Source organism: Pholcus phalangioides, unplaced genomic scaffold, assembly GCF_987345545.1.
Source record: "Pholcus phalangioides strain wild (caught in Gottingen) unplaced genomic scaffold, Ppha-v1.0 ptg000008l_1, whole genome shotgun sequence".
NCBI classification, from domain to species: domain Eukaryota; kingdom Metazoa; phylum Arthropoda; class Arachnida; order Araneae; family Pholcidae; genus Pholcus; species Pholcus phalangioides.
Window position 1 is genome coordinate 56,264,259 of NW_028301601.1, and position 18,252 is coordinate 56,282,510.

The 18,252-nt window shown below is 39.8% G+C and overlaps 1 protein-coding gene across 1 annotated transcript in view; it reads right to left on the bottom strand.

Moving 5' to 3' along the window:
- The window catches only part of LOC149084568 (diuretic hormone class 2-like), a 96,619-nt gene that overhangs the window by 22,728 nt on the left and 55,639 nt on the right, over positions 1-18,252 (bottom strand). Inside the window, exon 2 of the mRNA XM_089235499.1 lies at positions 571-739. Coding sequence (XP_089091625.1) covers positions 571-656 — 86 coding nt within the window. The 5' untranslated portion in view covers positions 657-739. The remainder of the gene's footprint in view (positions 1-570; positions 740-18,252) is intronic.

An 18,252-nucleotide genomic window follows, 5' to 3' on the forward strand; every position in this document is an offset into this window, starting at 1 on the left:
TTTAATTAGTAAGGGTTTTCTACAAAACTATCGTAACATCCCTATCTAAAATCCATTAATGAGTGGAATCATGTAATGTATCTTGATCCACTTCCTATAGTTTAGATTTAATTGATAATTCGCATAATTTTTCCTGTGGAAAATTAAGAAACGGCTATACATAGTTGCATGTATTGAGTTTGGGATCATTAAATTGCACTTTTAATTGGGTTGCTGAATTTTTGAAATATATGGCATCAATATTTGTTATAGGCATCTTTTTCTCAGCCCCCTTGTTGGGCATTTTGCCTGTTGTGGCGTTGTATTTGTATAGTTCATGCCGATTTTCTCTGTAGTATTAATAGCCTTTCGCAATTAGATAAAACAATAGATAATTCTAATTTTTTTCATTGGGAATAACTCGTTGAATATCGAAAGAAAATGTTGAAAGACTTATAATACCATTTTAATTGGCTAAAGTATATATATATATATAAAAAAACCCCATCATGACATGTATCTAATTACGTTAATTATGCCTCCGGGGATATGATATTACAACACAATTTTCTTACGTATATGATTTCTTACCGTATTGCCGCAGAATAAGCTGTTCCACAGCAGTAAAGAGTTGCCAACACGAGAAGCAAAGCACGGAGACTGTTGGATGTTGCCATTGGTGTTTTTTTTAGTTGGTCTGTTTGATGGACTATATATATATATATGACTTCTATGAGAACCGATATCTATCGATTATTCTCTGTAAAGATTGAAATGGATAAATGCGTTAATTAATCAACTTAACCAAATTAACACTAGAACGATAGATTGCAATAATTTTGAATGCAATGGGAAAAAATTCAACATAAATCATTTGTTCTTTACCGAAAATTGTTAAAACAGCATCTATTTAGTCTCATTGACTTACTTGTGCAATAGACCTTTGTCCACGTAACAATTTTTTTTTGGAATTTTGGATAAACGGACTTTCTATAATAAAGACTAATCCCGTGTTTTGTTACTTTAAAAATAGATTTGACTATTACGTTTCCAGCTCTCGTAATTTGTTGCTCAATTTCCACTAAGAAGAATATGGTATGCTTGTGTGAAACCTGCAAAAATATTGCAGGCATGGGATGGAAAAACTGAATAGTCGCAATCGTGAGTAATGTAAAACATACCTACATACATAAGTAAGACAACTTTTGATGCCGATCTTGGAATGTGCACTGAATGAAAATGTGCATTTGGTCGAAATATCAACGGCACTCATAAGTAGAGTAATAAAATTTCTTATAAACTTCTGGCAGAAACTTCCTTTTTCTGCGGTTTCAATTTCGTGCGTGCGAAGTACTCAAGGGGCTTAGATTTTATCTGCTTACCAATTGTAGAATTATTTTTTTGTTCTGTCGAAAGCATGAAATCTGGCAACATTGTCGGCTTCCATCATCATCCAGCTTGCCCCCCCCCCCAGGCTGGAATCTTTGGTGGGGGGGGGGGGGGTGATGAGTCCACTCTATAGTGAATTTATAGTGTCAAGAAACCAAAAATGTCGAGAATCTACACTGTCTCAGGGCTGGATTCCTGTCCATGGGTAGAATCATGAAAAATGAAGATTCTTCTCGTCGATCGACATTGCATCAGCTAATGCAATGCAGTAGTGCATAGATCCATGTAAACGCCAAACCAGTTAGATAACATACGACGACGACGAGCTTCTCCAAAGTGTATCTTTTGTAAAAGTAGCTTGTAATATGTGTAAAAAAAGCTTTGCGGTTAATAATTACCGTTTCCGTAATTCTAATGTTATCTGCTCTTCCTCCTCCTTCTAACCAGATCATGGTCCGCCGCTGTGTCTGAATAAAGAGATTTTAACACGTTGTTAAAGACCGGGACATGTTGGAAGCAGTACGTGAATGTGTTGTGAACCTAACAAGAAGTTTGTTTCTGTAAAATTCTTGTTATGTGTAGTGCTGCAATCTGTCGTCAATATTTCTAATTATGAGTGAAGTGTGATGATTGAATAATTGCACTTTTGTAGGTCTGATGCTCTGTGCGTCAAGAATTTTAATCGGGGAGATCGGCTCGCATTCAAGTCTCGAATCGTGGTGCCATAGTCCGTCACTATGGCCACTCGACCACCACAATGGCGTGTTAACTTACCAAAAACAAACGCCTTTAATTTATGTGTTTTAATATTTTAATAGGTTAATAGTCGGAACGAAAAAGAAATCTATCCAAGAATATGTAGAAAAGATTGTGGTGAAGGACGCATTTGGCGTCCCATATAGGATCCTAATGAACAAAATAAAGAGGTCAACTATCACGTCTGGCGTATTTAAGAATGACGGAACACTGACACGAACTACGGCGACACACTGGATGAGCTGGATGTGTACCATTTCCGCACGCACAAATACAATGACGACAATTTAACATCAATTGTTTCCAGTAATGATGGCATACAAGAAATTACACTTATTGAGCTGGATAAAATAATGAGTGAAATGAAACACCAGGATATGATGGACTTGTTTTCGAAATAATAAGAGAGATGTACATCAGCGACAAAACTTGGTTTCTGAAGATATTCAACCAGGGCATTAGGTGACAACTTTTTTCAGATGCATTGAAAGTGGCTGAAATCGCCTATATCCCTAAAGAAAGGAAAGACTTAGGAAGACCTGAGGCCTATCGTCCTATATGTTTGCTCCCCGTTTGGGGCAAAATATTGGACAAACTGATCACACAAAGACTTGTAAATCATCTGGAAAGCAATGACTCAACAAGCCATAAACAATTTGGATTCAGAAAAGGAAAGAGCACAATGGATGCTCTTTATCATATAATAGAAATTATTCAGCAGAATATACAAACAAAGAACATGTATACCTGTTTAATCAGCTTAGATGTAAAAAATGCATTTAATTCTGTAAAGCTGTCCAGAATAAAAAAAAACTTCTTTTAGGAAAACGCGTACCAATATACCCGATGAACCTTTGACTTTCTGCGAAATAGGAAGATATTGAAAGGCACAACAGAGTATAACGGGGGGGGGGGGGGGGTTCCCAGAGGTCTTCCCTGAAACCAGTGTTGTGGTTGCCTATAATTAATGAATTGCTAGGAATTAATGTGGACCAGAAATAAGATATTCAATCCCTTGCTGATAACTTGATCATTTCAATTTCTTCAACTAACTACAATTTCTTAGAATATCATGCGATTGATATATTACATAGAGTTTGGCTTTTGACAGTGATATGTGGACAAGACCTAAACTATAACAAATGCTTGCATGCGATCTATAAACTGGGTAAGGAGGTGGGGAGGTACCCACATATTAGAATCAACGGCGTTAGTATTCCTCACGCAATGTTTATTAAATATCTAGAAATTAGAATTGACTATACAATACAAGCCATATGAATCATCTCAACGAGATTAAAGATAAAGGCTTCAGACTAACACAGAAGTTAAAAAGAATTGCGAAAGCGACGCGTTAATCAAACAAATATACCTGAGCTGCATTGCACGACTTATTATTTATGGAGCTGAAATTTGGTTCAAGGACGTTAAATATATAGAATCAAAGTTGAACCAAACAAAACAAGGACCTTATCGTGGTAACAAAATGTTATACTACTGTGCCCTCGCATGCTTTACAGGTTTTAGCAGGATGCGTGCCACTGTTTTATAATGCAAGAGCCCAGCAAAAACTGTTTCGGTTTTGCAAATTGCGAAAAGAAATCATGATTGGAAACATCTTAAGAGGCGAGGACGTATTTCAAGCATTGGTGGGCTTTTCAAATCCTTGGGAAAGAAAGATCTTAATATGGGATAGAACCGAGACGGATGATAAACTTTGGTCTGCTAACATAGATGGTTCAGAAGCAGGGAGTGGGACAGACTTTGCCTATACCATCTATACGTACTATCGAGATGATGTGAGATTTTTTGAAAGAATCAGGTTATCGAATCACTCAACTGTATACCTTTCAGAGCTTATGACAATAAAGTGTGTAATAAAGAGAGAAATAACAAAAAATGTTAAAAGCCTAAACATTTACAGAGATTCTATGTCATCATTACAGACATTGGCATCTCATAGGGGAACATGGAAATAATTAAAGACGCCATACAACTTACAAATCAAATAGAAGTAAGGCTTCATTGGGTGAGGGCCCATACTGGCAACACCCGCAACAAAAGAGTCGACAGAATGGCAAAAGAAGCTACGATGAAAAACCCAATCAATACTAGCACCAGGAACAGCAAAAAACAGATAAAAACTGTTAAAAAATGAGAACATGAGAGATTGGCAGAGCTTATGGAACAATTTGGAAAAAGGCAGAGCGACGTACTCGTTGTTCCCGACAGTGAACACGAAACGAATAAAAAGGAACTTTTCATTAACCAGCACTACACGGAACATGGTAGCATCGGCTACTACCTAGGCTGGATGCAAAAGAAAGAAGACTCTTGCATATTTTGTGGGGGAAAGACGAGCGAGGAGTAATTATTATATATATTACTGCCCTTACTGGAAAGAAGAAAGAGACCGAGAGTCATACCCAAGAAAGACATCATTACTTTGTTCAGAAATAAAGAAACGTATGCTCTGTACAAGCAAATAATGAAAAGTTACCTGGAGCTCTATTTGGAGTATTGAAATTGAAATATGTAGAAACATGGAGTATATGTGCAATATCGCTTATAGAACAATTTTGTCACTCAAGAACCTAAACTATATAATAACAGAAAATGGTAAGTCAACATGCATTAGCTGGGATTATGAACTGTATGTGGATTCAATTGATAGTATGTTCTATTATGAATGCTGTAGAATTATGTAATTCGTATTTTGCGTACTAGATATGTAGATGTTTCAATTATGGTTGAAAAGGTACGAGTAAATTGTATTTGCGTTTTGTTTACGTGCGAACTCATTTGTAGGGCGTTCTATTGATGTATTATAGGTATGAATACAATGTGCGTGTGTGTGTATATTCAAGCAAATTATAATTAATGCGTTTTGACACAAAAAAATAATAACCATAATGTTTTGTGACGAAACTAATTGCATGGTAACAAAATAACTAGAAGCTTGTAAATGATAGTAAATAGGTGCATTGTTTGTATATAATTGGTAGCATGGTACACATTCACTAATATATTTGGCATACAAATTGAACCTTGCGTATAATTTATGCGATGTTTGAGTCGTTTTAAAATGGTCGTAATACTTGTAAATACTTGTAAATTATTGGACCTTTTGTGTATAGCTATGGGCACACGCAGTGAAGGTTGGAACATATGGCTGCAGATTAAATAGCCCTTAGAATAAAAAGGTTAGATGATTACACACTATTTTTCGCATGATAATTGTGCTTAGTTATGCACTGATGTAGCTACGAGGCACGCCGACAAGGTTAGCGGCACTGAACAACGCAAGCTGCATATTTTGTAGTGTACATTGTAAGAGACAAAAACATAACTTAACCAGTAAATGGTGGAAACATATTTGTAATTACATATTGTGTGTGTACCTTATTTATGAGTATTATCATATGAACATATTTGTGTGTTGAATTTGCAGCAAAGTAAATGATCATTTTGATAAAATGTGTGTTGTTTGCCACGTATAGATTGCATAGTATCGTGTAGATCGCATAGTTCGTATAGATCCGAAACACATTTTTAAATTGTGTGCTTTTGTGTATGATTATAATTATAGTCACGTTTATTCAACCTTGAATGACGTAAGCTGTATATTGTATAGTACTGTGAGTACTACAACATATGATGCAAAGTATACCTAAAAAGGAAAAAGTTACCCAAATATTGATGTTGGAAACATAATTGTAAATACCTAGTGTGTGTGACCTGTTTTGGAGCACTAACGTTTGAATATTTTATGCGAGTTGAACCAATAAAATGGCCACTTTGAAGCAAAGATGTTATTTGAGTAGTGGTAGAGCATTGTGATTCAAAATATATTAATATAAATTTGTGCATTTTATGTATATGTATTTGTAAGTACATAGTAGTATGTCGTAGCATATGGCCGCAGGTTATCCAAATCCCTTTGACTACCAAACCAGAGATGCACGTTGTCCATATTGCGGAACTTCTAATGAATTGTTACATGTCGGAATGTGAATGTGTGTGTACGTATAGTGAACCTTCCGTGAAGTTTGTTTCCGTGTGAGGCTTGTTATGTGTATAGTGCTGGCATCTGCAATAAATTTTTTTAAACTATTTTTTTCTCAACTCATAGTGAGTGAAATGTAATGAATGAATTGTAGGCCAGTTGCTCTCTGCGGCGAGACTTTTTAAATGGGAGATCGGCTCGCATTCGCGCTTCGAAGTTGGGAAACGAAGAAAACCAACTTCAGCCGACCACCACTGCGGCGACGGTGGGGTTTGAACCCGGATCCTCCCGATGCGAGTCCGTCACAATGCCCATTTGACCATCACAGCGGCAACCCCCTTTGACTAGAAAGTTTGGACCAAAGGTTTTGATTGTTGTACACTGTATAATAACTGCATGTGGCTATTGTAGGCGTGTAGTGATGTAGTCATGCACATATAGGCATATCCACATAGTTAGTGGCATGTTGTATACTTATTGACGTAAACGACACATTGTACATGGTATAATATGTGGGACAAAAGTATATTATGGCCTAAACTGTAATGGTAGAAACGTACTTGAAAATAATGCATAGCGTAATGACGTGGTGAATGACCAGGATTGTATATATTTATGTGTTGAATTTTGTAGCAAAGTAATATTCGCATTTGATGAGGCAAAAATCTTCTTGCTACTTATAAATTAATTGCATAACTGTATATTTGTATGTATTGATTTTATCGTTATGTCACATGCTGACAGGAATAACTGTACCTTAAATAAAGAATTTGGTAATTTGTATATTACATGCTGTTTGTGGTACGGGATCGTTGTGTTGTTTAGAAATAATGATTAAACTATGGTAAAAAGATTAACTTACACAATCTGACAGATTCGTATATGGGTTCAAAGGACTGACTATAGTAAGAGGTTATGGGGTTAATATGTAATTTGTATGAAATGCCTTATTTTAGCTTCGTTTTGAAAAGCCGAGGATTGTCACTTCTATTTGTAATGGGTTCCGCTCGTTGCCATGCAATTGGTTCAACCTCAATTACCCATTTATTTTGTCGACCCAAGATAGGGGTTCCAAGTTTGTAATTTTATTTTATTGGTCTTTTCGTACTTCTTTCGGAGGAATGGCATTTTTGAGAATCAGATTCGTTCATTTTGGTCCCATTTTGACTTTGCTTTGTAACATATGACATCCATATTTTTATGGGCATCTTTTTCTCAGCCACCTCGTTGGGCATTTTGCCTGTTGTGGCGTTGTATTTGTATTTGTATTTGTAAACATTTTAATAAGTTTTTATATATATTTTCCGTGACCCCGCCCCCCAATGTGCCAACTCGTTTCCAATTTGTGCGTTATGCCTTTATACATGTATGTATATAATTTAGATCGAAGTGTATTGATGATCGAAGTGTTTAAAATTTTCAACGGTATGGATAGGATGGACCATGTTTTATTAATTCGCCTGAAAATCAACCGCTTTGACAAGGGGGCACCGGTATCGATTGGTAAGGGACAATTCTAGGTCATGGGGTAGCAGGGAATGTTTCTCTAATAGGGCCATAAGTAAATGGAATAGCTTACCCCCCGGGGGTAGTAAATTCTAACACAATTGACATGTTTAAAAGGAAACACGATAAACATGTTGGGATAAATCGAGAAGCTATCCATACTTAGAATGAGACAACCGTAAGTATTCGTGATGGACATCGTATAATATTTTATCATGTATATATACTGTTCCAATTGATTTTTTATTAATTAGGATTGCTGTAGTTTGGAAGTATATGACATCCATATTTGTTATGGACATATTTTTCTCAGCCACCTCGTTGGACATTTTGCCTGTTGTGGCTTTGTACTTGTTCTGAGGGTACATTCGGTGGTGTAATAGTTATTGCATCGTCGAGTGTCCACACTTTTGTTTTTGTTTTCTTATTCTTTTGACCTTTTGTGGGACATCTCCTCTAGTAAGGAAAGGTAACGGGATGAGAGCTTCGAATGGATGGAGGGGACAAGGGATGAATTGGAATATAGTGGTGACCCCGCGCACAAGTGATACTTACGTTAAACTTTACTCACTTCTTTTGACGATTGTTTTTGTATAGCTCGCGCTGATTAGAACTCCCGTTCGCTGTATTTAGACACTCAGCAACTCAGCGTATGTCCTCAGGATCGGGACGCTTAATATTTTTGCTCCCAGCTTTAGCTGGATCAAGTTCTACAGTATCAGTATCACCGTTGCTGATTCGGTGTGGTTTTCCATTCACGTCTCTTACCGAAAGCCATTCAATTTACGAATTTTCGCCTTATTTAACCCTCACATTCGCGAAATGAAGTTATTTTGACCAATCAGGGAGATTTTTTTCCCCACCTAAAACATTTTTTAGCGGATTGAGACACAAAGCATTACTTACATATTATAAAGAAATCTCGCTTATTTCATACTTTTAAAAACTATACATAATTTTTTTTTTTAATTATTGAAAATGACGAATTCGGAATTCAACCGTAATTCAAATTCATGAAGCAGATATTAATTCGAAATTTTTCAACAGATATTACTCTGAAATGCAGAATAGAAAATAACCATGGAGAATTTCCGAAACATACATCAGTAATTTTCAAGATTCAGAAGCATACAGTTATTGAAAATGTCTTTAATGGCACTATAATTCAAAATCTGGGGAGAATGACAATAACTAAAAAATTTTAAAACATATAATCTAGGGGCCGTTCAAGTATTACGTAAGAAAATAGCCATTTTTGACCCCCTCCCCCCCTTGTCAGCAAAACTAAGCAAACCGCTGACCTCCTCCGCACCCCGCCCTAGGCAGCAAAATTTCGTCATCAGCTCTGCCCCTCTGAAAAACGGGGGTGGGGGGACATCGGGGGGCTCTCTCGTGCCTCCTTCCCACGATCAAAAATTTATTTTTTTAATGCAAAAAAAATAATTTTTTTTAAAGTGAAATTTCGGAAGAAAATACCTTTATGTGTTGTTATAGTCAATTTCTGTTAATTTCAATGGTATTTGAAGGCAATGAACTCAAAATTTATCTTTAATAAATTCATTGCGACCCACCCTCTAAGCCATATAATGATAAATCGTATAAAGGCCCTTGGCCCGCGGACCAAATATGGCCTTGGGGGTTACTTGATGCGGTCTGCCCTCTTCAAGCCTAATTTTGTAAAAATGAACTAAGCGGCTTACAGATCGCTTAAGTGTCCCGTGGTACAATTCCAGAACACTTAAGCGATCCGTGACACATTTAAAGATCCCTTGAGTGACATGTGACGTAGTTTTAGAGCATTTAAGTGGCCCCAAGTGAGGTTCTACATCACTCAAATTACCCGCGGCACATTCTCAGATTATTTAAATGATGCGTGGCACATTTCCAGAGCACTTAAGCGGCACGGCCACATTTCCAGAGCACTTAAGCGTACCAGACACATTTCCAGAGCACTTGGATCCACGAAACATTTAGAGATCACTAAAGTGGCTCTGTAGGGCACTTATCAATAGGGGGATGTTACTTCAATTGCTCTCAAACTATCGAAAGGTTTTTCTCGTTTTTGGCGCACCGAGTAAGATGCCATTAAAAATATTTCATATTTTCATAAAAAGGTGGTTGATGACGTAAGCATTATCCAAACCCCCTCCCCCCCTTGTTATCAAAAGTCAGCAAATCGGAAACCCCCTTCCCCCATCGATGATGACGTAATACTTGAACGGCCCCCTATCAAAATTCAACCAAAATAAAATATAAATTCGAAATTCCATAATATCCATTTCTGAAATTCTAAAACAGATATGAATTCAATAATTTTGACAAAAATTTGCGTAAATATCATTTCTATTTTTAACATATGTTATGATCATTTGATCATTTTTGTCGCACGACGGGCATTTTCCGTACACGAGGGCTAATAAGGCCTGGACCTGCAATTTATTTCAGATTTCAAACGACAGTATTTTTTCATACTCATTGAAAGATTGGTGCTCTAACCCCTCGGTGTGAAACTCCCTGCGGTAGCAATATTTTCCGGTGGTCATGTCGCCGTTTCTGTTGTACCCCGTGTCAGGAATAGAGATGTCGCGAGTTCGATACAAGGTTCGTTCTTGTCAGAAAACATTCCTGACACAGAGGTACAACAGAAACGGTGGCATGACCACAGAAAAAGACTGCTACCGCAGGGAGGACCACACAGAGGGGTTAGCGCACCATCAACATATCGGTGAGTATAAAAAAAAGAAGCTGTCGTTCGGAATCAGCAGTAAATTTTAGGTCCCGCGTCTAATTAGCCCTCTTGTGCGGAAAATGCCCGTGGTGCAACAAAAATGATCAAATATGTTACGGCAAAAATCCAATGTCCTACCAGATTGTGAATTGGACGGCTTTTTCTCCAACTGGCCGAGAGGTCTGGAGAATGTCTGAAAATTAATGATTCTTTTTACTTTGGCTAGTCGTTTTGTAAACTGGCCAAGATTTGTGGCCAAAGTCCGACAGCTAGTGTTTCCCCCCCCCCCCTGTACTTTTGCCGAACGTTGCGATACGAGGGGTACTCGCAACCACCTTTTGGAGCGGCCAAATTTCTCACAGAGATTATCTTTAAACTCCGACTAGCATCTGAGAGTACAAGTCTCAAACAACAGCTAATTGACGTGCACGTCATTGTCAAATCAGAAACGATAGATGTGCTGCTTAACGGACCAAAAAAAAAAACTCTGATTGTCGGACTTTGGCCAGACCTCTCGGGAAGGAATATGGACTGGGTCTCCGTTCGGCTAACTAGTTAGTTGGACCTCTCGGCCAGCTTCCAAAATGGTCGGCCAAATCGCAAACTGGCCAGTTTCGGACTTGTACAATACCGTGACATGTACAATGCATTTTGGTACATTTTCAACTCGATTTATTATATTTTTTCTCAGAATTTAATTTTTTTGGCATTTCTGATACGTGTGTGGAAGAAAATAAACCGGTATTAAATAAAATTTTATTTCATGTTAGTAGTTGATTGTATTAGAAAGTAAATTTTTTAATTTCTAAATAATCCCCTTATATAAAGTTAAGCTGTCATCATTCACTCGTTAGAATTCCCAGACCTTCCCAGACCACGTAGTCGGGAATGCGGGTCAGTTAATGATAATCACAACAGTACTGACGGGGAATTACCCACCTCTGACTTGGATGGCTTCTCGATTGACACTAAATCACCGGGCAAATTAAAATGTGTGCTAATAAATGCCAGGAGCTTGGGTAATAAGAAAGATTTTTTAGAAACTATGATAGCTGTAGAGGGCTTGGATCTTATAGCCATTACAGAATCTTGGGCAAACGATGGGGATGAATCTTTCTTACACATCTGAGGATACGATACTTTTTTGAGAAATAGATCTAATAGGAAACGGGGTGGAGTGTTGATATACGTGAAATCATGTTTGAAGGCTAGAGAGTGTAACGTGCAGAGAAGTGATATTGAAACTATATGGGTTGAGCTTGAGAATAAAAGACGTCATAAACTTATTGTTGGGGTTTGTTACAATCCACCGAATAGGGATCAAAACTACATCGCCAAAATGCATGATGAAATTTCCTGCATGGGTAAGCGTAAGAGGGTTCTCATACTAGGGGATTTCAATTACCCAGCTATTGATTGGGAGAACCTTTTATCTAGAGATCAGTATGAAAGAGACTTTCTTAAGTTGGTGCTCGAAATTTTTTTGTATCAGCATGTATCAGAAGCCACTAGGGGTACTGCTAATTTAAATTTAGTTCTTACTAGTTCTGAGGATCTAGTTGAACATGTTTCGGTGGGGGAAGAGTTTTCTTTATAGTGATCATCGTATAGTCCGATTTCACTGTAACTTTTCCTTGGGTAAGGTTGATAACAAAAGACTGGTTCCTTGTTTTCGGAGAACTAACTAAGTTTTGAGAGGAAGGTTAGCGGAAGTTTTCAAAGACCGGTGAGGAATCAGTAGGGGTGGTAAGTCAATGGGTAGAATTTAGTACGAAGCTGTCCTCTGTTTTGCATGACGTCATACCCTTTGTTCGAATAAAGCGTGTCTGTACATCGCACCCTCTATGGTTCACGGATAGCTTGCGGAACCTTTATCTTGAAAATAAAAGAGCATCCAGAAAGTATAAAAGTGGACGAGGTGACCTATCATTGTTTACTGATAAAAGAAGACTGTTGAAGAAAGCGATAAGGAATAGTAAAAAGGAAGTTGAATCTTGGTTGGCAGATAACATTGGCTCTGACCCAAAATTATTTTTTCGATACGTCAATAATGGATGTAAGGGGACGGTTGGCCCCCTCTCGATAGGAGGCTCTAGGTCATAGAGCAATGTAGGCATGTGTAATGCTTTCAATCACTTTTTCGCGTCGGTTTTTAATGGAGATAATGATATTCGATATACGGGTGTTGCATGGGGTAATAAAACCCTCAACGATATTCAAGTAGAAGACGTGGAGGTCCTAAATCTTCTAAGAAATGTATGTGCAAGCAAAGCACCAGGACCAGATGATATCTATCCCAGGGTCCTCAAGGAATGTGTTAATGAATTGTTGGGTCCAGTCGCACAGATATACAGGAGTAGTGTTGCTCAGGGTATCGTCCCACAGGATTGGAAACTTGCTAATGTTGTTCCGATATTTATGAAGGGTAGTAGAGAAGCTGTGTCCAATTATCGCCCAGTGAGTTTGACGAGCTCCCCCTCGAAAATTTTGGAAATTATCATCAAAAAGCAGTTTGTGAAGTGGATAGACGAGAATGATGTATTGTCGGATAATCAGCATGGGTTCAGGAAAGGGAAGCCATGTGTAACTAACCTCCTTTGCTTGATTAAGTGACTAAGCTTTGGGTACGAGCAAAAATATAGATGCTGTTTACCTTGATTTCCAGAAGGCATTCGATCGGGTCCCACACGGCAAACTCTTGAAGCGTTTACACGAGATTGGAATTGAGGGCAACTTGCTGAATTGGATAGAATCGTGGTTAAGAGGTAGGTCGCAACGAGTTATGGTGAACGGGGAATTCTCTGGTTGGACAGACGTCACAAGTGGAGTTCCTCAAGGAAGTGTCCTTGGCCCCATTCTTTTTTCACTTTTTATCGATAAACTCGATCAGGGTATCGGTGGGATTACTAGAAAATTCGCAGATGATGTGAAGTTAATGGGGGGTAATCGGAAATCAAAGCGATAGGGAGTCGCTCCAGACCAGTCTAAACACGATTGCAGCATGGGCAAATGAATGGAGCATGACGTTTAGCGTTGATAAGTGCGTGGTCGCTCATTTTGGTTCGGACAACCCACGGTTCTCTTACGAGTTGAATGGTGTCACCGGTTGCAACTAGGGTCACCGATTTGCGAATTCTCATTGACGAGCGGCTTAGGTTTTCTGAACATTGTTCAGCGGTGGTAAAAAAAGCGAATAGAATGCTTGGTCTCATTTTCAAAAAAGTCTCTTCGCGTTCTCCTAAAGTCATTCTTCCGCTTTTTCGAGGCTTAGTTCGTCCTGGACTGGAGTATGCTGTAAGTTTTTGGAGACCATACCTAGAGAGGGACATAGACTTGGTTGAAGGGGTGCAGAGAAGAGCTACGCGTGTCCTTATTGGCACACGGGGCTAGAGTTATGAAGAGAGACTTCATTTTTTGAATATGTTTACATTGGATGAACGCAGGGGTCGAGGAGATATGATCGAAGTGTTCAAATTTTTCAATGGCGTGGATAGGATGGACCATGAACGCAGCCAATCGACTGCTTTTACAAGGGGACACCAGTATCGATTGGTGAGGGACAATGCAAGGTTATGGTGTCGCAGGGAATTTTTCTCTAATAGGGTTGTTAATAAATGGAATAGCTTACCCGCGGAGGTAGTAAATTGTAACACAATTGACACGTTTAAAAAGAAATACGATAAACATGTTGGGGAGAATCGAGAAGCTATCCATACTTAGAATAAGGCAACCATAAGTATTCTTTATGGCCATTGTATAATATTTTATCATGTATATCTATCTATATATATAAAATTGATTTTCTGTCTGTCTGTGTGTGTGTATGTATGTTCTCTATACAAATCTACAATTTTAGATGGATCGTCACCAAATTTTGCTTATATACCAAATGGGACCCGACTTAAACGATAGGCTACTTCAAATTTTTGTCAGAGCAGGGTAAGTGCCCCAAATGGGCAAAAAACTGTAGGGCAACAATGGTTTTCGGGCCTCAACAATCACTTTCCGAACGTTTACTTTGGTTACCGTGGTTCCCTAGCAATGCGTTTCAGACGTGTATATGTCTTTACAATGGTTTGTCACTTCTTTAATCCTGTTAGTATATGTATATGTATAATAGTTTATGCCTTTATAATGGTTTGCCAATACTTTCAATACTAGACAATACTACTATTGAATACAATTACATTTCAATACTCTCAGTAGTGAGGCTTTTTGAATAGACGTCATAATCATCATCAGCATCGCTTTGAGGGTCAGGAAAAGGGTGAGACTCATAGAAATCACCGTTAAAATTGCCGATTTTACTGTAGAAATGCTGAAATTTGGTGGGGTTTTCAGCCACATCAATAATTTTAAAAATTGTATAGAATTCCCGATTTCTCAAATATTGTGTTTGCTTAGAGATATACGAAGCCCAGGAGATTAAATATGAAGTAATTAGCCGGACCTACTTTTGAGTTGGGTATTCATGTAATAACTAAAGTAAATTGATTTCAACTTTTTATTTATATCTTCTCAAGCATGAAAAATTAATGTCTCCGTATTATCTTCTGATATTTATTTGCATAAATTCATACAGTTTAGGTTGTTTTAAAATTAATTATGGACCCGTAAAAAGTGCATCGAAAAAATTCCACAGCTTAAACTAAGCATCTTTGAAAGCTGAAACAGGCAGACAATTAACTTGAAGTTTGGGGGAGGGGGAATAGAAATACATAGCAAAAAGGAATACATTAAAAAAGGAAAGAAAAGTATATATTCATTTCTATGTTTCTTTAAATCTAGATTTGTTTATTTCATGAGTCGCACAGGAAGTCGTCATATCGGTTAACTTAGACGCGGCACGGCGAATTGTGGCGAGACGTGATGGATTGAAGCGGAAAAAGGCCAGAAGAGGATCTCAACGCTACTAAACCATGCATGGAAGTCGTCCACATTCCAGACTTCTAACAAATTGATGCCTGATGGAATGTTACGTGTATATGTTGTGAACCTATGTGAAGTTTGTATCTTTGTAATGCTTGTTATGTGTAGTGTGCTGCCATCCGCCATACGATCAGGTGTTGGTCGGCGAGATCGTATTCGAGTTCATCGACGAGATAACTCGGGTTGATCGGTGAGAGCGTACTCGGGTTCATCGGCGAGATAACTCAGGTTAGTCGGCGAGAGCGTATTCGAGTTCATCGGCGAGATAACTCGGGTTGGTCGGCGAGAGCGTATTCGAGTTCATCGGTGATATAACTCGGGTTAGTCGGCGAGAGCGTATTCGAGTCGATCGACGAGATAACTCGGGTTGGTGGGCGAGAGCGTATTCCAGTTCATCAGCGAGATAACTCGGGTTTGTCGGCGAGAGCATATTCCAATTCATCGGCGAGGTAACTCGGGTTAGTCGGCGAGAGCGTATTCGAGTCGATCGACGAGATAACTCGGGTTGGTGGGCGAGAGCGTATTCCAGTTCATCAGCGAAATAACTCGGGTTAGTCGGCGAGAGCGTATTCCATTCCATCGGCGAGATAACTCGGGTTGGTGGGCGAGAGCGTATTCCAGTTCATCAGCGAGATAACTCGGGTTTGTCGGCGAGAGCATATTCCAATTCATCGGCGAGGTAACTCGGGTTAGTCGGCGAGAGCGTATTTGAATCGATCGACGAGATATTTCGGGTTGGTCGGCGAGAACGTATTCGAATTCTTCAGCGAGATAACTCGGGTTGGTCGGGGAGAGCGTATTCGATTCCATCGACGAGATAACTCGGGTTGGTCAGCGAAAGCGTATTCGAGTTCATCGACGAGATAACTCGGGTTCGTCGGCAAGGGTGTATTTGAGTCGATCGACGAGATAACTCGGGTTGGTAGGCGAGAGCGTATTCCAATTCATCGGCGAGGTAACTCGGGTTAGTCGGCGAGAGCGTATTCGAGTTCATCGGCGAGATAACTCGGGTTGGTGGGCGAGAGCGTGTTCGAGTTCATGGGCGAGATAACTCGGGTTTGTCAGTGAGAGCGTATTCGAATTATTCGGCGAGATAACTCGGGTTTGTCGGCGAGAGCGTATTCCATTCCATCGGCGAGATAACTCGGGTTGGTGGGCGAGAGCGTATTCCAGTTCATCGGCGAGATAACTCGGTTTAGTCGGCGAGAGCGTATTCGAGTTCATGCGCGAGATACCTCGGGTTTGTCAGCGAGAGCGTATTCTATTCCATCGGCGAGATAACTCGGGTTAGTCGGCGAGAGCGTATTCGAGTTCATGTGCGAGATAACTCGGGTTTGTCGGCGAGAGCGTATTCAATTCCATCGGCGAGAATACTCGGGTTAGTCGGCGAGAGCGTATTCGAGTTCATGTGCGAGATAACTCGGGTTTGTCGGCGAGAGCGTATTCAATTCCATCGGCGAGATAACTCGGGTTAGTCGGCGAGAGCGTATTCGAGTTCATGGGCGAGATAACTCGGGTTAGTCGGCGAGAGGGTATTCGAGTTCATGGGCGAGATAACTCTGGTTTGTCGGCGAGAGCGTATTCAATTCCATCGACGAGATAACTCGGGTTAGTCGGCGAGAGCGTATTCGAGTTCATGGGCGAGATAACTCGGGTTAGTCGGCGAGAGCGTATTCGAGTTCATGGGCGAGATAACTCGGGTTAGTCGGCGAGAGGGTATTCGAGTTCATGGGCGAGATAACTCGGGTTTGTCGGCGAGAGCGTATTCAATTCCATCGGCGAGATAACTCGGGTTAGTCGGCGAGAGCGTATTCGAGTTCATGGGCGAGATAACTCGGGTTAGTCGGCGAGAGGGTATTCGAGTTCATGGGCGAGATAACTCTGGTTTGTCGGCGAGAGCGTATTCAATTCCATCGACGAGATAACTCGGGTTAGTCGGCGAGAGCGTATTCGAGTTCATGCGCGAGATACCTCGGGTTAGTCGGCGAGAGCGTATTCGAGTTCATGGGCGAGATAACTCGGGTTAGTCGGCGAGAGGGTATTCGAGTTCATGGGCGAGATAACTCGGGTTAGTCGGCGAGAGGGTATTCGAGTTCATGGGCGAGATAACTCGGGTTAGTCGGCGAGAGGGTATTCGAGTTCATGGGCGAGATAACTCGGGTTTGTCGGCGAGAGCGTATTCAATTCCATCGACGAGATAACTCGGGTTAGTCGGCGAGAGCGTATTCGAGTTCATGGGCGAGATAACTCGGGTTTGTCGGCGAGAGCGTATTCAATTCCATCGACGAGATAACTCGGGTTTGTCGGCGAGAGCGTATTAGATAAAATCGATCTGGGGGGGGGCGAGCATCGAGCTTATATTACTGGAAGGGGCATCTAATGCGAGGGAACCACGTGACCCGACAGACGAGTATCTGTTCCTCCAGGGATAATGGCAACCACGTGACCCGGTGCGAACGAACACGATCCCCCATAGAGATCAATGTTAAAATTGCCGGTTTTAGCATAGAAATGCGGAAATTTAGTAAGGTTTTCCGCCGCATAAATAATTTTAAAAATTGAATTGAGTTTTTGATTTTCGAAATATTGAGTTTGCTTAGAGATACGAAACCTAGAAAATTAAATATAAAATAATGAGCGAGACCCACTTCTGATGCTGATACCCATGCAATAACATTAATATTTGAGCTATCTATCTATATATATAAAATTGATTTTCTGTGTGTATGTATGTGTGTGTGTGTGTGTTCTCTATACAAATCTACAATTTTAGATCGATCGTCACCAAATTTTGCATATATACCAAATGGGACCCGACTTAAAAGATAGGCTACTTTAAAAATTCGTCAGACCAGTGCAAATGCCCCAAATAGGCAAAAACTGTCCCGCAACAATGGTTTTTGGGCCTCAACAATCACTTTCCGAACGTTTACTTTGGTTACCGTGGTTCCCTAGAAAT